Below are 26,745 nucleotides of genomic sequence, written 5' to 3'. Positions count from 1 at the left end.
ATTACTTTTATGTGATTTAAATAACTCCATGGAACACAGAAACTAATACCTTCTCAGTCAAGAAACACTTTTTCTCTTACTAAACTCAAATTTAATTAAATAATTTTACGTTCTAGACAGTTTTCCGCCTCGTAAAAGTGTTTACTACTTGGAACTTCCATCACAGGCAAATATTATATTAAAATCGGAAATAATACCAACAGAATCACCTTCAGTTTTGACTACATATAAGTAAATATACATATAATTCTCTCTCGTTATCAAAGTACGAAATTATGACAACTTCTGGGCTCCGTGAAACGTACTCCTCTTAAAATAATACAAACTTAAACAAAGTTTGAGGACATGGAACGGATCTTGTGCTCAGAACAGAGCCTAGTCAGAGGCTCTTATTGACACGATAACAGGCCTTCGGGTCTCAAATTCCATTACTAGACAGAAATCCGTAGTTTGAAATTATCGGTAGCGTCGGCAAAAATGTAAAGTGAAAATAGCCTTATGTAACATTCATGTATTCGGAGGGTACACTGTTCGAGTCAGAGCCGAGATAATCTAACCTTACTGAAGTGATTTTTTGTTGTTCTCACATTGTCCCATTAACACATTCCCTCAGTTAACCGTTATATTTCACCTCCTGGAGACTTATATCATATTTTTACAACTAGTTTGAATCGATAAGGCTCGGAATCGTTGTATGTGCATTTCGCCGAAAATCAATCATCAACTTGAGTTAATTTCTGTTCTGTTGCTATGTTCAACATATTTCTGTAAAACTATTAAATTACTCTCAACAATAAAGCAAGCATTCAGAACTTTTAAGCTACGTTCTGAAGGAAAATATATATGGCCATATATAAACTCCAAATATTGCCAGAAGCTAAATTAACCGTGGTTTTCCTTAGTCACTGTTAGCGAATTCCGGGATAATATAAGATTTAATAACAACCTTCCATAGCCTGGCACTATATGACCCATTCAACAGATACACCATCGTTAAATAACCCAAGAATCAATAAATATTCATATAAAAGTGTAAATCTTTGCTTAAACTTCGTCACTAACGATACAGTGTCGGTCCTTCAGGGTCAATGTTCTAGCATCGTTCTGTTTGATTTTGCTAAACGGCTGAAATTGAAACCTTTCCACGCGTCCGAGTTCGACTCACCTCCCTAGGATATCTGTTGCAAGGCATCGACGTCAGGAATTTGATTTCAGAAGAGACGATTGAGAGTTGCGACTGCCGTTAACAGACAGCACACACTGAACTGCCACTGTTTTCATCATTTAACCGAAAATGTTAGCCTTTCTTTATGACTGCACGTACTTATCTGTGTGTCTTTATAACAAGAAAACTTGCGAAACCCAGTCCTCATGAAAAACAGTTGTTGAAATTAAAGCATAGTTGTTGATACGTAAATTATTTTTTTTTTGAAGAAGCCTTTCTGATGTGGTATCTTATTTTCTCCGTCCATGGCCAACCAAAGGACCACCACGTATTATATACTGAATATACTGACAGACAAGCACTTGATATGATCAAGGCGAATTTTTTTGCCGACCCATAACTATAATGAAGCTGAGAGTTGATATGAGACTGCTCATCTATCAGACTTTTTATATGCAAGACAGAACGTTCAGGGCCACCACAATGAAAGGCATGTCATACGGTGATTAAAGATAGCAATTTTGCTGCTGCTGCTGTTACAACTACCTACTACTACAATAATAATAATAATAATAATAATAATATTTTTTATTATTTAGTGTATTTTCGTTATCAGTCTTAAACAAATTTGCCGATTGAACGCTTAATGCTACAATATTGAGGGAGTTCTTCATTTCCATTTTCTGACGCACCAATTTAATTTCTTTCCTTCGGTCTTTGTTTATTTTTTTCATTACTTCTCTGTACGTTCACTGCTTTAGTTCTATTTCCTTATGAATTTATTCTGCCACGCTCTCTCTCGTTCTATCTTTGTGTGTCTCCGTCAATTTCTTTGTTTATTCTTCTCATCTTTTTTCTTCATTGTTTGTCTTTATTTCATATACGCTGCTCTCCCTCAACCTCCCTCCCACATTCCAAGCCCGCAGGGTGTTCTGAAGAAGCCTTCATCATCCATACAGCCTCGTTATCATTAGCATGGATGCGATCTAATATCACGGTCTGTCCGTCGCTCCAGGAACTTGTTCTCACTCTCGGTTGCATCTCTGGTTACCACGAACTGCCTGATATTCACGATGACTGCCCAGGTTACCCGAGTAAACACATGCCTGCTTCACCATTATGGAATGAAACAGAAATGCCTCCTGGGTTACTTAGCACTCCCTGTTTTTGTATACTTCTTCGCTTAACGGGATAATGATAGAGTACGTACGTTCCTGATAAACCCAGACTTACAGATTCGTTTCGAGTGATTGAAGGAAAATATTATTTCAGAAGTGGGTGCACATGAATAGAGATTTCAGACGCAGTAGTAACACCATCTGCTGTATAAAACTGGTTATGAATTATCCTGTAAAATATGCGCATATCCATTTGTGTGTTAAGCCTAATTGAAAGTGCCGATAGACTCGCGTATCCTTCAATATATCACACGTAGTATCGGTGAATCACATTGCAGCATTCGTTTCAGTTAAGATGAAAATTAGGAATGATAAATAGGCTGCCTATAGTTTATTCTCGATTCCCCTGAACTTATAAAAAATTCAAAGTTGATAATTTAAATAATATAATTGATTACAATAACAGCCTAATGATGATGATAATAAAAGCAATAACATTTGGTCAATCTCTTTCATGGAACACAATTTGTATAAAATACCAGTGTTTCAGTTCATACATGTCAACGAACTTCGTTTTTATAACAAATTACAGGGCTAAAATTAACATTTTTTCTCACGTTAGCCAAACACTTAAAAGAAGAAAACGAAGCATGTATCATTTCGTCTATAGCGTAAGATTCTCCCACGAATACCGATGCTGTAGATTTACCCTAACCGTAGAAAATGTCTTCCTAAACAGTAAAGACTGCAGCTTAAGGAATCCTATAGTCTGGCCATGTTCGATCGTTTCAGCGAGGCACAGTTGTTATGCTATTGTGCGGGGTCTCTGGGTGTGAAGATGCGGTCGTTGCCTGCTTCTTCACACATCGCTGTAGGCGGCGGTGTCCAGTAATCGGGCAACATGTTGCTGTGGGAACAGTGGGCTTGGATGTCCAGTGAAACATGCTGCCAAGCAGAGAGTCGGTAGCATGCTGTGGTCGCTGCTATAATTTCTGCGACGCATCGCACAGGATAAGTTGTCGAAAGTTGCAGTGAGTTTTTATTAGGAAATTTGTAATCCCCCATTACTTTGAATCATTCCCACCGCCTTGCTAGTTCGAAGATCTTGGAGATTTTTGTGTACATTAATCTCCAATTTAATAAATCAGACGTGCATGATACATTTTAATCTGTTATTAATATTAATTCCCCACGACTTATATAATGGGTTGCGACTTCTTGCATATTACTTTAAATATACACATAGACACACATGCAAACACGCATGTACTTTTCTTAGAAAGCAGATTAGGAAAGTATTTCTTGTAAACAGAAATAATAAGGTAATTCGTAATAAAAGTAACACATTAATCGTGAAATTTAGATTTTACATCATCCGTGCATACCCTCTGCAAATCTGGTGGTTTATTGTTATCCATTTCATATTTCCTTAATATTAAATACCTCAATTATGGGCGGTGGGAAATGTTATAAGACTGATTGTTATAAGAGTGAGAAAAATAGGATTGAAAACGTCCGTGTGAACTTTTCAAGAAGTAATTTTAAATCATACTGCCCTTAAATAATTTAATTCTTTATTATTGTGGTCCTTAAAGATGAAAGAGAACGCAAGATGAGGACCTACAGGTCTCAGATTCAATACTATAATTTAATTTACAATTTTCATTCAACGCAGACTCGCTGTTTGCTATCCCATTTTTGTTCCTTTGGCGGAATCTTTTCGCTTTAACCATTAAATAATTTCAGTAAATAGTTAATGCAAAATGGGGCACTCAGTCGAGTCCATTTCTAGGGTGAATATAAAAAAAATGTATTATTATATGATAAGTGTGGAGAAACTGGGATGAATGCATTTCATCTCCATTAAATAGTTGTTTAATTTATCTTTATTTTAAATGAAATAAACGAAGAAAGTTGTAAAGAGGTATGTGGCATTTTATATTGACAAAATACAAAAGCTCCTACGGATAATTTAAACATTAATCCCACCTCCGCGATCTTATCGATAATAGTCGATCCTTATAGTACGTGCTTGATTTCTTTAAAAAGAATGACTTGGGGAAAGGGGGGGGGGGGAAACTGCCAGAAAAAGCGAAACTGAAAATTTTAGCGTGAACTTTCAATAGACTCGTCGTAGTGGAATTCTAGTCGCAGGAGCTCAATACACTGCACATGGAGGCGTTAAATGGAGCAAAGTGTTCTGGTTCCCTCGATATTCAAACAAATTTTACTGCTGGATACATTCAAAACATATTTCCACTTGTGATGGCGCCCGAACACATCATCCCGAGGCCAAAAATTGCTATTATTTCCTTCCCATTCGTTTTTAGTTGGTGCAACTCAATCACGTTTATGTTTCAGTTCGCCGTAGTTACGTTGCAGTAATTGCAAACGTAGCACATTTCAAATATATATATATATATATATATATTTGTGCAAACATTCAGACGTTGTTTCATATTGGTACAACTCTCTGCGTTTAATGAAGTTACGAGGTTATGTAAGCAGAGGAACTGCTAAAAGTAAGCAAAACACTCTTTACACACACTCACTCTATGGTGCAGGACATTCTTTGAAAAGTCGATTTTATACTCGGCTTGTCAAAGAATTTCCCACTTTCTTCTTTCACAGAGTTCACGAAAGCCCGCCTCCGGACTCTAGCCACATCCATTTCGCCTTTGTGTAGATTAATGAAATATTATAACCATTTAACAATCCACAAAATCAATGGACTGTTCTCTTCTGACTGTAATTCTTTAATTGTTCTGTTTAACGATTCTGTAAGCAGTTCAGACTACAGACCTCTAGCGTCCAACGATTAATTATTAACGATCGGGAAAGGATATGGAAGTTGACGGTCGTTGTCTAATTGAAGGTACTTTTCCGACGTATGCCTGGAAAGAATGGACCAAAGCACAACAACCCTATTTCGATACCCGTACTCAGGGACGAGACTTGAACTCGCGACTTCCAGGATATAAAGAAGTGATAACTTCTCAGCTGAGGCGTTCGGTGGTTTAAAATACACGTTTGTCATTGTTTATTTGATTTTTAACACCAAATGATGTGTGATAGGATTTATAATGAATAATAAAATAAAGATATGTGCAAATATTGTCTGCCCTCGCAACTACTGTAAGAAGCTATAATATAATTCGCAATAATTTCGCAATAATTTTTGAATTATTTAACGACAATTCATAAACTGAATAGAAGGTTGTGATGGTGATGGATTGGGGAAAAATGTGGAAGGAAGCGGTCGTGTTCTACTTGAAGGTAATATCAGTTAATTTTTCTGGACGAACTACGGAAAACGAAATCAAAATATATTAGTTTACTGTACCTGTTTTTCGGTTGAGTACCAAACGTGCCGTCTCCCAACATCGATCACATTGTGGCGGTTGGCACTTCGCAAACGTGTTATTCAGTAATTTGTATGGAGTAACTGTAGATAATCGCGAATACGTTTAAAAAATGTACGATTTCCGTTCTGGATGAGAATCACTTGCGTTCGGAAAACAAATATCACAGCTATCTCAACCCCCTCCGTTACAGCCATTATAAAAGCTTGTTTTAAGAAATGCATTTAAGACGTGAGGTTACTACTAATCAGACAACATTCGTGTGCTGAGATTCGAGACAAACGGTCCAGGTGCACACCTGACTTGTATTCCAGATGGATCTGATTATAGGCGAAATAGTATCACAGCAAAAACAGTCGCTTGGAAAACAGATGGGCGACAGTGGGACAAACATGACAAGACAAAGCTTGTTAAGTCGCAAAGAATCTGAAAAGGAATGTAAAGTACAAGTGCAAACTTTTAAGATCCCATCGACTGATAGAAGTCATCCACCAAATGATAATGAACATTATTTATTGTATTTTGTAATATAGTTTTGGACGAATTATCATTATAAATATATTAACACCATTATACCGAACGTCATGGTAAAGCATGTAGCACTCTTGCCTTATATTCAGGATATTTTGTTCTTCAACCTCGGCCCTGATTCCGTACATCCCGGACGAAATATTTTGGAGCCTTCCCTCATTTACTCCAAGCAAGCGATTAAGAATTAACTTAAAACAAGTCATAGCCACTTTCTTTAACATTCAACGTTAATTATTCTTTCGACGATACGCTAGCTAACATGTCCGTAGATACGCCAGAATGATTTCAAATCTCATAGTTTCGTATCTCGTTATTTTCAAATTATTCTGTTATTAACCCTTTGAAGCCGAAGCTCATCTAAATAGTATTAAAACATTAACTGCTACTGTAACGAAAACACAACTCCTCTCAATAGGATTTGAGGTTTTCTTGGCGGTGAGTACGAAGATGGCTGTCTTGTAGTTTGTAGTGCCTTGTAGTCTGGTAGAAGTTTACTGACATTCAGAGGTCCTTGTTACCTCCAGACAGTCTCTCCGCTCTGACGATGGAGGCAGCAAGGACTTCTGAAACGTCGGTATACTTTAACCAGACTACACGGCGCTACAACTCACAAGACAATCATCTTCTTACAACTCATCTGCATTATAAATATTAAGTGGTTAATGACGTTTAGGAAAGTAATCGCTCTTTAAATAAAAATCACACGAAATCCATAAAATCACGGCATCATCAAAATGAAGACATATTAATTCACTAATATGGTGGTACATATAATTACCATCGAGCTTTATGGTGTTATATCTTCAAAATAACGGAGTCGGATGAGAATAGTTAATACAATATAAACAACATAGCAGTACTTTGGATTGAATTCAAAGGATGAAAATAAAAAGAATTATGTTATGGGTAAAAACTAGTTGTACCCCCTGTACCATTAACGACATAAGAATGAAACTATTTTACAAACTCATCTTATGAGTGAAGAAACATCTAAACCGGGGCTAGCTTTTTTCCTCTACATAACAAGCGAAGTGAAAAGATCTTTGTGAGGCTTTCCTTTCTCTTGGTTTGCGGTAGATATTTCAGGAAGGTTTTTACAAGTAGCGTTAAAAATGGCAGGTCACTGGAAAATTTGTAGATGGGAAAGAGCGAAACGTGTAAAAGAAGACAGAAACTAATCTAACATCACTGAATGATCCTCGATTACCTAATTCAAAGCTGTTCACTTTCAAGGCAACACTTGTACGTGTGAGAGGTGAAACAGGTGTCTCATTCTGTCGATTCTCGTTATAAATGACACGTCCGTGATCAGAGAAACGCGTAGATTCGCACGGGTTATGCCTAGTAGCATTCCGTAAATAGAGCGAAAAGTTCGCGCTCACTGCTTCCACGGGCATTATATGGAGCCCAAATCGAATTTCATCTGATTTGCTTCTTAGTTTGTTTGACACTTTCTCGGTTGCAAAGGTACCACTCGGAAGACCAAGGCGTGGATAGGAAGATAATATTAAGACGGATCTTGGGGAAATAGGAGGAAGAGTGTATGTTGGATTCATGTGGAGCGGCATGTAGACCGAATGGGGGAACGTGTCAACATGGTAATGAAATTTCGGGTCACATAAAAGCGGGGAAATTCTTGGTTAGATGAGCTTAAGGAGTCCTAGGAGTTGGTTTAGCTACAAAGCTTGTATCGTAAGAGAAGGTGGTTCTGAATGTTGAATTAGAAAGGACAGAAAATGTTTAATCAATTAAACCATCAAACTTCTTGTCTGGAAATTTTGTAAATTTTCAGCTATGCAATATTCTCTGGTCTTATTCCTGCCTTTACCAACTATTTCCCATTCCACTCGGCGACGATAAACGAATGCAAAGACTGTGCATTTCGCGTTCTGATGTACCAGAAGCTTTTGAGCGATTTATTCTTTTAACAAATCCTCCCCTTCTACACCCATAAAATCGCACATATTCATCGGTTCTATTCCCCTCTCCATTGTCTTCGTCACACGGTTCCTTGATCTTGCGCCAGATGAAGGCAAAGTTGTGAGCTGCATTTTCAGTATGTACCAAAAGTTACTGGTCTCAATTTTCAGACCATCTTTACACACATTTAACTTATAGGTCTCCCAACTTTATACGTTCTTCTCTAAAGTGGCTTGTTTACGTTCGAATATAATTCATTTCGATGGATATAATCGATAGTTTTATATCGTAAATCTAAGTATTATGACCGTAGAAGCGAAGTTTTATTATACTTTACAAGCACACACTGCTTCCGATAAACTAGAACATCTTTATCTTAACGTAACTTCTTTATAGGAACATTTTATAACCCGGAGAAAGGATCAAGGGGAAAAAAAACACGAGTTATAAACGCCTTCAAGCCACTTATAACACGATTAATCGCTGCTACATTATCAACAACGCGAAGAATACTATATGAGTCTTTGTCTGCCAATCTGTTCCCGGAAGACGTCAGGCTATTATTATTTCTTTGCTAAATTTAGTTATTATAATTTCTACAACACGAAATACGTACTTGGCAATAAGTGGGATAAGAATATTTATTCTCGTCCCACCATCCTTTCGAATCCTGATTGTTTGTCACCACCTACTTCAAATATCCAGTCTTCTTATGTGCAGTGTCGGCTTGACGAGATATTAAATTGAAATGCAATACTTAGCTACAAGGAGTAATGTGGAAACTATTCTAATAAATAGCATACTGAGTATACGGTGAAGAGTGAACGAGTTTTACAACAAAATTTACGAAAGCTTATAAAAAAATTACTTCTACTTGATACAATAAAATTCGTACATACGAAAACAGTTCGTAGACCCTGAAGATCGCACATAAATATGTAGTACTCCCTTGATATTATCCTAATATATATATATATATATATATATATATATATATATATGAGAAGTCTGAAACGTATTTTATGGACCAGAGAATCGCATGATCCGCTTAGATTCAAGTATCGGCTATCCATAAGAAACTTGCTTATGTGAATTTAATAGCCTATGTATTCTACATTTCTAAAAAAAATCCCATCGAAGAACGTTCCATATTTATTGCAATAAAAGTGTCATACTTCGTGCCGGTATGGAAAACTTTTCAAGAACTTGCGTCCAGTGTTTTGTAATCCCAAATATTTACTTCATCTGTTGTCAAACTGCAGAAACTACTTTAGTTCACATTCTTTATATGGCATATATTACACTTTTCAGGGTAAAAAATACCATGGCATAGTACGAATTAAACTCGTTCATAACCAATAAGTCCCGGGCCGGACACCTGCTATCCTCTAATTTTACGTGAATTTCTAAAAAATATGTAAGAAATCTTTTGGATAGTAAAAAAGTAAAGTTTGTCCCACTACACGCCATGTAGGCGTTTGGGGTGAGTGGAGGTATAGCTCCTCTCTTCCTTGACCCCGGCACTAGATGGGGGTGAGTGGTCAGCATCACGCCCCGGCCGGCTTTACCCCCGGGAAAGGACCCCGGTACCCATTGTAGAGGAGGCTGGGTGGGCCCCAGAGCCGGTCTGGACGCAGAGGCTAGAGGAAAAATCCTCTGCCCCCGTCGGGGATCGAACCCCGGTCGTCCAGCCCGTAGCTAGTCACTATACTGACTGAGCTATCCCGGCTAAATTAAATATACTACGGCCACTTTCTCATTCACTGTTCCATATTCCACTTTGTGTTCTGCGAACAGAAAAACCGAAGAAGAAAACTCTCTCGCAAGCCGAGTAAGAGGTTATTTTTTGGCTTCAAACACATGTGATCTAGGGATTTCTACGATCTGAGAAATTCGTCGGACAGAGTTTTCTCGCCCTAGTACAAAAGATGTAGATAGAACAAATTGTGCTAACATCCATTTTCTGACGATGGTGGGAAGAAGGCAGGAGAAGAAGACACGTTAAAATGGTGGTAGCGGGATAAAACGATGGAACTTCTGAAAACTTCTATGTCTTCTGCCCCTCTTCGTCACACAACGTGAGCAAGACCTCGTATCTTAAATCTGCGTTCGGCATGAGATTGGTAACATTCTGGAGTTTGCATTGGGACACTGGACATCGTCGAACGTCTGCAGACGACTCGGGGCTGTCCATTATGTAACCTGTAGGTTTCCAGGGAGGAGATGGTGCAGAGGGGAGTTACTCCCTTAACAAGTTTAAAGACAGTGTAATTGTAAAAAAAAATGGAGAAGGGCTGTTAAGTATCGAAGAATAAAAAGGAGGATATTAAATTTTTAACAAGAAAACTTGAAAGTGAAATTGAAAAAATGACAACTAACCAATATTTTTGTAGCATGAAAACAAGAGGCACCAAGAGAAGTCTCGCAGTCAGCACAGGCGATGTATTTCATGCGGTGAGCCTCAAACAAACGCCATGTTCAATATACGATGTGATCATTTGGCTGAGTGGAAATACGCTCCCTCTGTACTTAAAAAAAAAATATACCACTTAATAATCATATCCGGCTCTCCATACTCTTTTATACGGTAGTGAAAATTGGACAATCAGAGAAGCAGATGCATCAAGAATAAAGAGCAGCAGAAATGAAATACATGAGAAAAACAGCAGGTTACAATTGAATGGATTACTAAACTAATACAGAAATTGTACAGGAGTCGAAAATAATTCCAGTATTAGAAGAAATAGAAAATAAATCAAAATGGTTTGAGCATGAAGACAGAATGGCAAGAAGCAGGCTACAAAATTTTTTAAGAAATTATGTACCAAATGGAAGAAGATGTCGGGGAAGACCTCTGAAGAGGCTTTTTGAAATGTGAAGCCGGAACAGGCCAACGAATGGCCTAACTCCATGAAAGCTACATGATAAAAAGTAAGGTAAAGTTTGTCCCACTACACGCCATGTAGGCGTTTGGGGGGAGTGGAGGTATAGCTCCTCTCTTCCTTGACCTCGGCACTAGATGGGGGGGTGAGTGATCAGCATCACGCCCCAGCCGGCTTTACCCCCTGGAAAGGACCCCGGTACCCATTGTAGAGGAGGCTGGGTGGGCCCCAGAGGCTAGAGGAAAAATCCTCTGCCCCCGTCGGGGATTGAATCCCGGTCGTCCAGCCCGTAGCTAGTCACTATACTGACTGGAAGGGTCAGGGCGCGAGCCCGCTTGGAGCCACCGCCGGTGCAGATCTTGGTGGTGGTGGTGGTGGATGAATAATCATAACATTCATGACAATATTTACTACTTTTAATGGCGGTGGCTGTCTATGAATTGATCTAGGCAGTGACGTCGTGTGGACTCGTATGTAGATAATAGGGTTTCGAAGAAAACAGTGTCTTCATATTTTTCAGCCCTGAAGAGGGACCAATGGTTACATGCGCAGAAACAAGCCGATACTCCTTACTAACGCGCGGAAAACTTAGGCACTACCTTATTAATGGTGAATAAAGTCCGATAAATGTGACATCAAAGGCGGTTTCTAGTACAGCGTGTGAGTAGGGATAGTACAGTTTTGGATACCCTTGAAAACGCGCTGTGACGTCACCATGAATCAAACAAGCACAACGGAAAAGTCAGAGAAAGTTCTTCGTGAAAGAACTAAGAGAGAATAAAAAAGAACGAAATCTCGCTACTTAGAACTACCCTTGAAGTCCATCCCTCTCGACTTAAAAATTTTCTTTATAAACTTGGAGATTTTTTTGTTTTTGTTTTCTAAGACGCTCTTATCTTATAGAATAATGAGCTCGGACACTTCAGTCACCCGACGGTGTCTCTTGTGCAGAAATCGAGAAACTTGAAGTTGAAGGCGAAATTTATTTATTTCAAAATTATCAAGTTAGTGAAACCCGTAGTGTCAAAATCTTATTGATGATAACCGAGTATTCACGAGTCTTTAGCATATAATTCGCTTCAGGTATAGATCCCAGTGCTCTAAAGTGTATTCTATTCGACTTTAAATAAAATCGCCCCAAGATCTTTTGTAACCGGCAAATAATAAACTGCGTATTCATAATTAAAATTAAGAATAGCACAGGGCATTCTGCATGCTGAGGAATAACAGCAGCGAAGTATTCGTATTTATTCGACCACTAAGTATGGTTCTAGCCTGGAGCAGGATGGAAAAGAGATGAACGAAAGATGCCTGAAGATAAACAATATGCAGATCGCGAAAACTATGCATGAAATAAACAAATAATATAGAGGCACAGGAAAAGTGCAGAAATTTAAAGCAATGCAAATATGAGAACAAGTAACTAAAAGAAATGCGAAGGATCGGATAAAGGCAAACGCGGATGACAGAAAACCTTGAAGATTGAGGAGATATTCTCCTCGAAACGACTGTACCTACTTGCAAGATGACAAAGTGATGATGAAGAACACGGTAACATTATAGAAATACCATGACTACTATGACGGATATTGTCCACTGTATGAGATATATCTACTTTAAACGCACGACGTTTCCGGAGTTTTCTCCATTCCTGTCCTCAGGTGACTGGTTGTCATTATACTGACAGATTTTTATTATTACTTCATGGTACGATAACCGATGTCGACAGTATAAATAATGACAAGCAATCACCTGAGGACGAGAGAAGTGCCAACTTCCGAAACGTCGTGTATATCAAGTCTACCTCAGACAATGGACAATGCCAAACATAGTATCCCAATAATGAATTAACAATTGTCGCAATATTTAGATAATGAAGACAGAGACAGCCAATAAAAGAGTAAGAAAGCGGTGACATGTTTAAGAAAATTAGAAATAACAACGAGAAGGGAAAGAGGTCAAAGAGGGACGATAGAATGTAAAACCGGACAGGCACAATAATTCTAATATTAAGAGGAGAACGGTACTGTAACTGATGTCGATTGTATCACCGTGTGTGACGCTTTGTTTGGAGAACACTCACTGCAAATGTACGTATAGGAAAGACTGCCAGTCTCTCGTGAGGCAACAAATCCTAAGATTTTAAGTTCTGGTCAGTTTCACAACTCAGGAGCATTGCAGTCTCGCCCGTTAGAATATCCCGAAACATATTCAACTGCAGCGCCATTTGTTGTTAAAAATTAGCATTTTCCGTCCATCATTCGAAACTGAGGCTGGATACCACCAACAATACGGTCGCTTCACTTATAGTCTCTCAAACATTAAATCTTTACTCCGAACCCCCGAAAATATCAAACGAAGTTGCACATACACACTCTTCCAAAGTGACTTTCTCATATATAAACAAACTGTTGTGTGTGCATGTCTTACTTTTACTCCACGAAAATGACTTGGAAAATTCCATTCTAGTCCCCCCCCCCCCTCCGCCGCCGCTCAGCTAGAGACGCTGAAGAGTGGCTGCCATAACGATTGTATTCACCGTAGGGCTTTCATAAGGGAATAAATAGGCTCTCTGCATAGAAGTGGAACAAAGGAATTAATGTACAGTAGTCTCACATGCAAACAATAATTGCAATTTGCTAAAAATGTTTTCACTTGTACCCCTGAGAATGGTCTCCAGGAAATGGAATCATACAGCGGCTGAAAGTTATGGCGGAGTTCCACAGGTCTGTGGCAACTGACAACGAATCAGAGCTCGAATGTGCATAATGGAAAAGGGATTTTGCTTCTGTGTACAACACGCTGCTTCCTGCGTGAACTCTGAGAAATGAATTCAGTTTCAAAAAAATTTTCTTTGCATAAAATGTGTAAATCGAACGCAATATTTGAGGTATTGATTGTACGTCCTTACATATGTTTAATTTCCAAACCTAAAAGACGGATTTCGATTAAACTGAGTACTGGATTCTGTAGTATGCAATGCAGGTTCAACTGCGTGCCTGTCAATTATAAAACCTACTTTACGCAGCAAAAATTCGAATTAATCGATTACAGATTATACAAGATACGTCTCATGGCTCAAACAACTAATATACTTAGATAAATAGATTATATATCCCGTTAATATCTATAACTTTACTTGAAGAGCTTGTGATATGATGTATGTAATATTTATCGAAGCGCTTGGGAAGAAAAATATCGTCTCATTCTCCTTGACAGACGTCATTACATTTCTCAAAATAATTTCTTCCAGAAAAGTCCAATATAAGACCAATAAGTAATTTACAATCGTAAAAATGCACCTGAAAATCGTGTCACCTTTCAATAAGCCAAACATCGGCTGCAAAACCTTGGTATTCATCTACTTTCGTTGAAGGTAGCTGCGTACTATGACAACAGTTAACAAAAGTGTTATTCGTCACCTCCTTTAAAAAAGTTATAATTACTGATCCGTTTTATTCTCCTTCTTATTTTCTTATGGTTGGATTTATTTGTTTTCAACCGATTCATAATACTCATTTCATTTGTCATGATTTCCAATTCCAAATCTGACATTTTGTGTCCTGTCTCACATCATTGGGGATAAAAAAAGTGTCCAACTGTTTCACCCACTTCATAGATAAACTTAATAAAAAGTTACAGAACAAAAATTTACACAGGTGTTTGTCATACAAACGCACAAAATGAAACCACGCATGGCCTGATCTGGTATACGTCTCACTTTAAACAGTTTACAATTTTCGGATCGAGGAACAAAACTTGTTGAAGCTATTCGTCAATTTCTTCAGAAGAAACGAGCCCCGAGAGACCACATCTACTAATTTTTGAAATGAGGTTACATGTATTTACAGAAAGAACGACAATATTATACAGAAAATAGAAAAAGGAGTAAAATACCAATAAACGAATATAAATTAACGGGAAACGATATTAAGAAGCTCATAAAAGATTATAAAAGAGAGGGAACGAGAAAATTTTTATAATGAAATTATTTTTTTAAAAAATAAAAGGAGGTAATGGAATCAACGAAATAATGATGGACAAGACGGGTTGAGAATGTGATAGAATAAAGAAAGCAAAGCAGGTGGTGTGATTGTAAGTAGCAGGCAGTAGTTTGATATTGCCTGGGAGGAAGGGCTAACTACGAGTAAATACCTTCGTAATGAGGTGGTGGTCCCACCACGTATGCCTTCCCAAGAGAAATTAGGCGTCGTAGCAACGCATGGAAGAGGGGGAATACATAAACTAGAACTCAGAGAACGAGCAGCCTACAGACACACACACACAGCTCTTTGAATAATCTAGCGGCAGAGAAAGGGAGTCCCACACTATGAACATTCGCGCGGACGCGTTAATACCACATTTTCTTCAGGATCTGATGAAATCGAACGAGTATCGATCGAGACCAGAGACCACGATAAGACATGTTTCCTTCAGTTCCTCTAGATACACATACAATCCATATATATATATATATATATATATATCGATAATATAACTATAAATGTAATTTATAATGCGCGAAAGAACAACAACGATCCATGATCCGATATTTTGCCGTCAAATGGTGCGAAAGCTAGCGAGATTTACGGTACAATTACATTAAGTACGTCGATAACCGAAGAAGAAAAATTGAAAAACTGATTAAAAGATTCCATGGGGGCGTACGAGTGTTGTTGATAACGCGGGTTCTGCTGTTAAAATGTGATGCAGTCAAACGACATATCGACAAACATACCCGTGACAACCGAAAAATCGGCACTAATGACATTGCATGTGAAATGATCAAGGTCCATTTCAAGACGCGGATTAAGAATGTTTTAAGGCACAGCCGAAATTACGTAATTCTAATGAAATGAGACTAATGCATTGAAACATGACAACACCGTAGAAAATTCAGCTACTGTGTGATTATTTTTTTTAAATTAGAATAAAATCAACTTCATCTATTTACTTACTTTGCACACGCGTGTACAGCAAACCTCCGTCCATCTTGCGGAGAAGAGAATAAAAGCGAAGAAGTGTTCCAGAATTTCAATCATCCATCCACCACGCGTGAGGCAACAGAGATCTGTGGCGGATATAAACATACATGTATGAATTATACTTACGAGGTTTTTGACAAACAAATTCTCAATTGTGGTTGGTAGTTTTAAATTATAATTCTGAAACCATGTGCGGGAATAATCTAATAAAATGGGTGTTATTTATTTGTAGCTTTGATAATTTCGGATGACGAAGACACGCTGAAGAAAATAATGTACAGTAGAAAATTCCATAAAAATTACACTTTTAGCAGCTGGTACCGCCTGTGTACTTCGGCGTGAGTTCTATTATTTATGTGTGGGCGTGATTTTGTACCACATTCCACTTGCCTGGCAAAGTGTATTATTACGAAAGGCAATACTGCAAATACGGCGAGGCATGTAATGCTTAATTAACTAACATAAATCCAATTCATGATCGGCACACGCATTGCTTGTTCATTCAGTGTCGTCGCTGAAATTCCGACCTAAGTTGGTACAAACCAAGGGAATGTAAACATGTTCCACACTTATATCACCAGTCTGAAAATCGAACAGACCGCGTTAAATGATGAAGACTGCTAAAACTGCATTATCACAGCATGTATTTTTATAATAACCTTTCTGTAAGTAACATTATCATCATAATTACCACAAATTATTATAAAGTATTATTATATGTTATATATGTAGGAGTTGTACCTCATCTCCCCTCAAGCGCCTTCATGGCGTATAGTGGGGCAGTTTTTATTATTATATAAACAATACTTAATATATAAAAATATATTAAGTACTGTTTACAATCCAATTAAGGTAGAACCTATCATTGTTGAATTTCTGGCTGTTGTACTGATTCATTTATTTAAACATCAACTGATTTGTTCAAGTAAGCTATTTCATTGTGCACAAACCAAAACAAATTTCCGAATAATGGCTATACTAGGATATATCCAATCATCACCCTGATTATAAAGGCAGAAAATACCTCTAAACTATAAATTTCTACCAGGTCACACGATGCAACACCTCAGAAGACAGCAATCTTCATTTAGATTCGCATTTATAGCAACTTTACAAAATAACTGAACAACTTAAATTTTTGTTTATTTTTTAATATTTATTAACAACAGGCTGTCGAGAAAGTGTTCTTAGAAGAAAACCAAAATGGCGAAGAACTGTTATCTCAAGTCGTATTTACACTGCGTTTTTTCCTTAAATACGTTTGCAAATAATAAGCATTCTCTCCAACGTCGGTTATGGAACATATCTGTTCATTGCGAAACGTCATACGGCAATGCGGGTGTGTGCTTATATTTGTTATGTATGAGTGCCAAGACTACAGCGTCATAATATTTTATGATGCAAGTCTGCCAAAACTACGACTATGTCCAAAACCTTTACGATAAGGGAACTGTATATAGCTATGTAAGATTTGAGGTATATAGCTAGTATAAGCCAGACAGGATTTGTTGTTTAAGGGAGTGAGGGATTTTCTTCGAAAATGAAAGAAAAACATGAACTATCTATTGGTAAATCTGAACCCGGGATTCCATAACGAGCATATAAGGCAGATGATCTGCGTCATAATCTGTGAAGTGATAAGAAAAGAAGAGGTTCTGTTGTTGCTGCAATGAAAAGTTCAGTAAAAGCAGAGAGTGGCCGAGTAATCTAAAATGTCAGTTTTACCACTACAGCAGAATCTGTATTTCTTTCTTCCAGTGAATAACAGGCTACAGACGTAACTATCATGCACATTTCTGAGGACAAGATGTAACTCTGTTCAATCTGGCAAATTATCAGCGTTATTCTTGCAGTTTAACTTCCGAGGTATACAATGAAACAACTCGTGAGATGAATACCGGCGGTTCAAATTGGGCCATAAGCACTCAATATTTTATGTAAGATTTGCGGTTTTCACAGCGGTGAGCATGAATATTTCCGTCTTCTGCGTTGTTGCGCCGTGTAGTCTGGTCGATGTTAACCAACGTTTCAGAGGTCATACTGCCTCCGTCATCAGGGCGATGAGTATGAAGATTTCTGTCTCCTGGGTTGTTGCGCTGTGTAGTCTGGTCGATGTTTGCCAACGTTTCAGAGGTCATACTGCCTCCATCATCAGAGTATGAAGATTTCTGTCTTCTGGGTTGTTCCGCTGTGTAGTCTGGTCGATGTTTGCCAACGTTTCAGAGGTCATACTGCCTCCGTCATCAGGGCGATGAGTATGAAGATTTCTGTCTCCTGGGTTGTTCCGCTGTGTAGTCTGGTCGATGTTTACCAACGTTTCAGAGGTCATACTGCCTCCATCCTCAGGGCGATGAGTATGAAGATTTCTGTCTTCTGGGTTGTTGCGCTGTGTAGTCTGGTCGATGTTTGCCAACGTTTCAGAGGTCATACTGCCTCCATCATCAGGGCGATGAGTATGAAGATTTCTGTCTTCTGGGTTGTTCCGCTGTGTAGTCTGGTCGATGTTTACCAACGTTTCAGAGGTCATACTGCCTCCATCATCAGGGCGATGAAGATTTCTGTCTTCTGGGTTGTTGCGCTGTGTAGTCTGGTCGATGTTAACCAACGTTTCAGAGGTCATACTGCCTCCGTCATCAGGGCGATGAGTATGAATATTTCTGTCTTCTGGGTTGTTGCGCCGTGTAGTCTGGTCGATGTTTACCAACGTTTCAGAGGTCATACTGCCTCCGTCATCAGGGCGATGAGTATGAATATTTCCGTCTTCTGCTTTGTTGCGCCGTGTAGTCTGGTCGATGTTAACCAACGTTTCAGAGGTCATACTGCCTCCGTCATCAGGGCGATGAGTATGAATATTTCCGTCTTCTGCGTTGTTGCGCCGTGTAGTCTGGTCGATGTTAACCAACGTTTCAGAGGTCATACTGCCTCCGTCATCAGGGCCCTGATGACGGAGGCAGTATGACCTCTGAAACGTTGGTTAACATCGACCAGACTACACAGCGGAACAACCCAGAAGACAGAAATCTTCATACAATATTTTACTTTTGTTATAATGGCAATAAACTAAAAACTCTGGGCTTCATGAATAGGTCATCTATACACGACACACTGTGCAGTTTGACACCTGAAAATGTTATCTGGTCGTTCAATGACCTCCAAAATCAGCACTATACATACACATAATAATTTCGTCGAAGGGCATAAAAAAGAGATAACTTGGGAGACCTGAATATAGAAAGAAAGATATTACTGTAATGAATTAAGAAGTGGTGGAGTGTGAACTGGATCCATTTAGCTCAGGGCAGGGTTTCAGTAAAGACCGGGAATTTCTTGTCAATCTGAGACACTCACAGATTCTCATTGGATTACGTCAAAAACAAACTCTTTCCTCCCAGATCAGCTCAATTCCATCTCAGAAATGAAGCCACTAACTTGTGACAGAGGGTATAATAATGAGCTGATTGCTCAGGAGGATATTAACTTATGACAGTAATTTAATACTCTCAAGAACGCTATACGTGAAGTTTCTTGACCTTGGCAGAAATCGAATGAGGCAACACTATAGTGCAGAAACACACATATAACGAGTAATGTACCATCTGAAGCTGAAGTTGATCTAAACAATACTTAAGAATTTAGTACGTACTACAAAGAAAACACATTTATCCATTACAAAAATCAACTGGTTAACCGATTTTAAGGAAATAATCCCTGTTTAAACCGACAGTAATACAAAAACCAAACGTAAAAAGGTTGAGTTACTGATTTTTTAAAGTAGGTGGTAAATACAGTTACCACTGGTCTTTAAAGTTTTAACGTGCAGAGTGTCTTGGTGTCAAGGTCATTATGCGGCGGTACTCAGCGGATGACAGTAACAAGACTTCTTGTGTTAAAGCGACAACACTTTATTAACTCTTTATCACCTGCGTGATATTACTGCTATTGCGAGTGTCTTTAAAACATACAGGCGTAACTAGGAGAGAATAATATTGAGAGTGATGTAAGGCAAGAGGAAAAGGCTAACGAATTTGAACCCTTCTACCAGAACATGAACGTTTCCGTCATCTTTTCAGTTCGCGCCTTATATTCCACAACGCGTTTTATTAATCACCCATCAGCTTTTGACGGTCTAAAAAGTTTTATACAGTATATTCTGTGAATGAAGGAGGAGGAGGAATATTTAGAATGAAACTTTATTATCTCCCGAGGAGTTTATATAAAACTTTGTATGGCTCTTTCTTAATTTTAAAATACAAGAAGAAACTGTTTTGAAAGAAGAATGAAATTAATATTTATTTTAATTGATGGGGGTAAGCTATACTGCTTCCATCTATTACAGCCCTGGTAATAGGGGCAACGGGCTCTTCCAAAACGTCGGTATAGATCTACAAGTCCACACGGAGTTACTACCCAGAAGACTGACATATATGTGTATTCTTTACAACGCACATAACTTTTGCATTGGCATATCATACAAAGGAAAAGCTTATTTTCGAAATAATTCAAGAGTTTTCACTCTTTTAAGTTCTGTGCAGATATTTAGGTGTATAGACCTATTCTCAAATGCAAAGTATTTGCTGGTTAGGCCCATAGAATTGTTCAATGTAATTCATACAATTACGGGAGGAAAAGTTTTACATAGGCCTATAACGTAATTTCAGCAGAAATCGATAAAAAATGCCAGTCACGAGAAATGAATGCTGACCCTAATTGACGTAGGCTAAAACTACCTCATAAAATGCTCCTGGTTTACAGAGGTCTTTCTCACTGTGCAATGTTTCCGAAGGGGTGAGTTTTCGGTAGAAGAAATGTTCATAAAGTCCTATTCCTTTTGTTAAGTGGCAGCTGTAACACATGTTCAGTAGTTGTAAGACATCAAAACGTCATATTCTTGTAACGGTGTGGCTTTGCAGGGAACTAAACTGAATATCCACAGTAATCTGGCGTAACAAACGAGATTTGTTGTTCGGAGGATTGTATACAAGTTTATGGTGAATGGTGAGACCCAATTTCAGTTTTGTTCAGAACGAAATTCTCGCAGTCTTTGGAACGTGCTGGAAGAGAGAGCAATAGCTCACTTTCTGTCATAAACCTCCGGTCTTCTTGTCTGTCATGATCCAATCAGGTGTATAGTGTGATCCACAAACTGTTTCAATGTAACTTAGCTTCTTTTCGGTATTCAGTTAAAGAACATTTTTATGACCACAAAAAACACCTTCCTTCAGCTCCTAAATGTACGCCCAAAAACTTTAATTATGGAAAATAAATTCTTGGAAATCAAATTGTTTAAAATACGAATGCAGTTGGTGGCACTGGACCTAAAAGATTTTGACGAATCTCCTTCAAACGAATGTGACGACAACTAGGCTGAATTCTGTTGCATTATTTACTTTATCGACACTAGAGTATTATGTATTCGTCCTCGCTGTGACTTAGTTAATACATCGACGCTTGTCAACTACAACGTTTGTTTCATGTTGGATGAGAAGCAAGAATACGATAATGATTACTGACTTGGAAAGATTTTAGATTAAAGAGTCGCCGATAGTTTCGAAATGAAATAACGGAATGATGGGTTTAATGTCCACTCGTTAACCTTCTACTGAAAGTATTATTAATAGTACATAAATAATAAACTGTTCAGTACTTAGGGAAAATGTTTTTCCATACTTTTATTTAAATTTTATGAATAGAAAGTCTTTCTGTATAGTGCTGATTTCTTTACAAACTCTGATCCACTTCGGGCAATTTATTTTATTTTAGTCTTTAGAAGTATGTGCCTGCTTTATCGACTGGAAGAAGGCTTTCGATCGAGTAAAATGGAAGAAATTAATGAGGATCCTACAGAGAATTGGAATTGATTGGAGAGATAGAAGACTAATCAAAAACCTGTATATGCAGCAAAAAGTCAAAGTGAGACTGGACTCAGGAGACACCAACAGCGTTGAGATAGGTAGAGGTGTAAGACAGGGATGCTGCTTATCACCAATTCTTTTTAACCTGTACGGGGAATGGCTTGCCAAGGAAGCTCTGGAGACTTCAAAATTGGAGGAAGAGTGATAAAGACTGTAAAGTATGCAGACGACTTAGTGGTATTGGCGAAGGAAGAGGAGGAATTACAGAACATGATGGACAAGTTAGTGGAAACAGGTAGAGAGTATGGAATGGAAATCAACATTGAAAAATCAAAGGTAATGAGGATAGCACCGAGAGCAGAACCATTGAACGTTGTAATTGGAAACCAACAGATGGAGAATGTGGAGCACTTCAAGTACTTGGGAAGAATAATCACGACGGACTCCCTATGCACCAAGGAAGTAAAAGCAAGGATAGCCATGGCCAAGGCAGCTTTCGTCAAGAAGAGGATACTTCTGACTAGCAAGTTGGGCTTGGAGATGAAGAAGAAACTAGTGAAGTGTTACGTATGGAGCAGAGACCTGGACACTCAGGAAGAAGGAACAGAAATGCCTGGAGAGTTTCGAAATGTGGTGTTGGAGAAGAATAGAGAAGATCAGGTGGACGGATCGAGTGACCAACGAAGAAGTATTGAGGAGAGTCAACGAGCAAAGAAGCATTCTGCAGGCGATTACACGAAGGAAAGCTAACTGGCTGGGACATATTATGAGAAGGAATGGGTTACTGAGTGATATCATCGAAGGCCAGGTTGAAGGAAAGCGAGGACTAGGAAGAAGACTGATACAGCTAACCGACGACCTTAAACAAGGAAAGAAGATGACGTTCCAGGAATTAAAGCGAGAAGCCGAGAATAGGGACAACTGGAGACCTCTTTTTGGGCAGAGCAATGGACCTGTCGTAAGACAGAACACTTAATAATAATAATAATAATGAACCCAAAATTATCGAGAGAAATTAACTTAACTCGGTGCAACAACCCAGAAAACAATCATCTTTATATTCACCGCCGTCAAAACCTCAAATCCTACAAATTTATACCGATCTGCAAGTAACTACCACTTCTAATCAAAAGCTAATTGATCTTTAATGTCACAAAATTAGAATTAGTCACAAAAGACACATTATGGTTCACTTTTAAAGCCATCCATGTCCTACGTATGTCGCAAAGCAAGCGTTTGGAAACTTTCTGTACGCAAAAATTCGGTACACATATTTTTGCTTTTAATACTCACAAACGAACAAAAAATCACGCAACCTACTTACAAATAAACGTACTAATAAAAGCAACTGTAGTGCGAGAATTGTAGCCTATTTCATACTATTTTATTACAACGCTCAAAAACATGTTCTAGACACGTAACCACACAGAAAATGTTACATTTTAATGCAAAACGGTTTGGCGAAACTGACGAATGTGTTAACAGATGCAACCTACTTTTGAAGGTTATGAAATTTTAATAAATAATAATTTTAATGCATAACATCTGAAACTGGCCCATTTTAAGAAATAAAAAAAAACATCTAGCGATTCTGGAGACACCAACATTTGCGAACGGAATATTTGTTGCAATTTTTGTGACCAGAGTAAGGCTAGAACGTTGTCTTTTAAATTAATACTACAAAATGAAATGGCACAGAACTGTTTTCATCTTATTATTTTTGACTTTCAAGAGGGGTGCAAATGAAGAGTGGGGAAATAAAATTAACCGTAATAAAATAAATGTTAAATGCATTTGGTGCAAATTATCATCAACTGAATGTAACACCGGTATGTACCGTTCAAATTATTATTTAAACTTCAATAGTTGTCCTTTTTTATTTCGTATCCGAGAAATCAAGTTATACTCCAGGAGTGAAACATACCATCGAGCCAGCGAGGTAAGAGAAGTGGAAAAGAAAACGTCACTGTACCTCATCGGAAGTTCGAGGACCTCCATGGCATCCGATGAGTAAAAACATTTTTGGAGTAGTTGTACCAGACGATGAAGTGTAACCTGGAGGGTAACGATGAAATGAGGTTAGTCGTGACACAGTCTGTCACCAACAAGGAGTGACATACAAGTTAATAATCATACGTTACTCTTAGACATATAACGCCAAAGTCATATACCAGCAAAAAAATAATGCGGGATCTCCAACAACTACAGTAACCTGAGGACGAGGACAAAGATAGTTCTCGAAACGTCAGTATTTTCTTCATTAAGCCACCTTACACGGCTGGCAGCCCGAGAAGAATTTATTAATCTTAGTCACCGTGAAATCTTCTTGTACCAGAACTTTAAATTACACTGTGCATATTAAAATTAATTACGCTGTATGCAGAATCTGATTGTGTATTCCTTCAACGCAGAGAAGGAAAGAAAAATTCGCCTCATCTTTAAGAACCTGACAAAGGAAATCAACTGTAGTCGGAATTGGACTGAGTTTTATTCTTAGCTCCACGTTCCGTACATCTTTCCCATGGCAAAAAAAAAATTCTCTGTACTCACAGAGGGAGCCTGGCTGACAGCAGGACTGTTCTGGACGTGGAAACCGAGATATAAATGCAGCCTCTCTTACGAATAGAACCATGGCAAGCCATGACGGACTACTGGCTGAGCTAGGTTACATCGAACTGAAGATTTGTTAGTGTAGATAAGGGATATGACTTTTTATCCAAACGACGAAAAGCAACCTTGTGTTTACGAATTGGCTTTAAAGCAAGCGATGACTTTCAAAAGGGCAAATTGGGTACCATTCGAGGTAACAGCACCGTGAAACTACGTACGCTGGAGCAAGCAGCTGGAAATACTGATTTTTTTTTCAGCAAGTGGTCATTTTGCTTATCTCAGTCTAGATAAAAATGTATGTAGGAACAGTAGATAATTCCTGGGACGTACTTTTTGGAAACATCGATGTTAACTTATTTTCTATTTCACGTGAATTTATCTTACAGTACAATGCAAAACTATTAACGTATAGTATGTAAGAATGCAGTCAATGCATATGACTCTCGTTTATTACTTAGATGCGCTGTTCACAACCAGAAACACACCTTGCCCGCGGTTTCCTATACATTCCTATGTAGCACAACTTTTCATATTCAACAACTCTAAAGTAATTACTGTCCTGTCCAACAGATTTTAACGCTACGGTAAAAGTCCGAAGGTCCAATAGAAATTACGGGAACAAATTTAATCAACCATATGAATCATGAATGCGCAAGTTTATTATTTAAATGCGACACTGTGACGTGTGTAAAGGATTTAATTACTGAAATTAGAACTGTCTAGGAAATGTGGTAATTTGTTTTGCTTTTAAAAAAAATCGTAAGTACTGCTAGGTGCATTCTATTTATTTACGAAGCACCTAACCTAACCTAAGCTAACCTAACCTAACCTAAGCTAACCTAACCTAACTTAGCCTAACCTAACCTAAGCTAACCTAACCTAAACTAAACTAACCTAACCTAACCTAACCTAACTAACCTAACCTAAACTAACCTAACCTAATCTAACCTAAACTAACCTAACCTAACCTAATCTAACCTAAACTAACCTAACCTAACTAGCTCCACAGATGATTTGTCGAGATTTGTTCATTTTTTCGCGAAATTTATTGTTAAAATGCATAACGATAACGTTGTATGTAACGATGACCGTCGTTGAAAATGTCCTTACAACTTCAGTCCAATCGCATTAAACCATTCTTTCCATCCACTTCATATCACCATTAGTTTCGTCTTATATCCTTGTTGGCTAATCTAAGTAGAACTCATATTTCTTTTCGTCTTTCTCGTTCAATTCGTCTATGATTTTTGTAAAGGGTACAGAGGTTTAATATTAATGTATTTAATTATATATGCGGTATTTCTTTTCGGATATGGGATCCGCCCAATGCAAGACCCCAGCCTTCACAATACATTTAAATGCACGTAACCAATATTAGAAAGGATTTATAACAAACGATCGTGGCTTCATATCGTGCGTGATTTTACTCTGTTAGGCACTAATTCCATGCAATGTGTTAAAATTTAACTCGACAGCAAATTGAATTCCACTGTAAACTGCTTCTAGATGACAGAATACTGACAATCCTTTCTTTTAAATAATTAAACTTGTACCAGCCACCGCCTTAATTTCTTCACCATTTTGCTCTCCAGGCGCCCCTGCTGCCTTAAAGTAAATTAAAATGTCCACGCCCAAATCCTACATTGTAGAGCATCAGCACGGACATGTATATTGCACGTCTTGGGAACCAAAGTAATCATCAATCATAATTTATGGGGTCTCTATTCAAATCAATGTTTACACACACGGTAAAGACACTAACATTGTTTATATTAGGAGTAACGTTATCTGTTATGAAATATCAAGGATCTAATTTTGGTTATCGGTAATAGTTTTACACTGAATGAAACAAAAGAAAATTATTGGTTGTATCACGATAATTGTGATGGCAAATGCCCAGCTATTAAGGCTTTGACCGGGATGTTCTTTTGTTAAATCTTATGTGGTACCGCCTGATTCGACTTCTAATGGTTAAGTGAAGTGTTTTCTTCGCGGTACGGTCTGGATTCGTAAATATTATGAAGACGATCTTCGGCTTCAAAGGGTTAATTAAAATTGTTTTAATGATATTGGCAGATGAAAGTCTTATTCTGTTCAACGATCACTTTATTTAGCATCGAGTAAGAGAATGACTGTGGATAATGAACCGGAAATTATATGGTAATAACCTACATAAAAAATGAGAGGAACATTTGATGTTAATTAAAGAGAAAAACTACTAAAAATATCACTCATAATGGCCGCCCAATGGCGGAACCTCCCCGAGTTTGAAGCAGGTGATGAATCCACACGAATACTACGTTCTAAGCAACCTTTCACA

At 38.1% G+C, this 26,745-nt stretch overlaps 1 protein-coding gene across 1 annotated transcript in view; it reads right to left on the bottom strand.

Moving 5' to 3' along the window:
• LOC147870937 (uncharacterized) overlaps positions 1-26,745 on the bottom strand; it is a 146,046-nt gene that overhangs the window by 59,929 nt on the left and 59,372 nt on the right. The window contains exon 2 of the mRNA XM_087341700.1: positions 15,937-16,049. Within this exon, the coding sequence (XP_087197826.1) occupies positions 15,937-15,970 (34 nt within the window). The 5' untranslated portion in view covers positions 15,971-16,049. The remainder of the gene's footprint in view (positions 1-15,936; positions 16,050-26,745) is intronic.

Source organism: Zootermopsis nevadensis, unplaced genomic scaffold (genome assembly GCF_977971745.1).
Source record: "Zootermopsis nevadensis isolate Lab colony 2312 unplaced genomic scaffold, Znev_1.0 Znev_ptg000083l, whole genome shotgun sequence".
NCBI lineage: Eukaryota > Metazoa > Arthropoda > Insecta > Blattodea > Termopsidae > Zootermopsis > Zootermopsis nevadensis.
The sequence above is the reverse complement of the archived record's forward strand: the minus strand, read 5'-3'. Positions and strand labels throughout refer to the sequence as shown.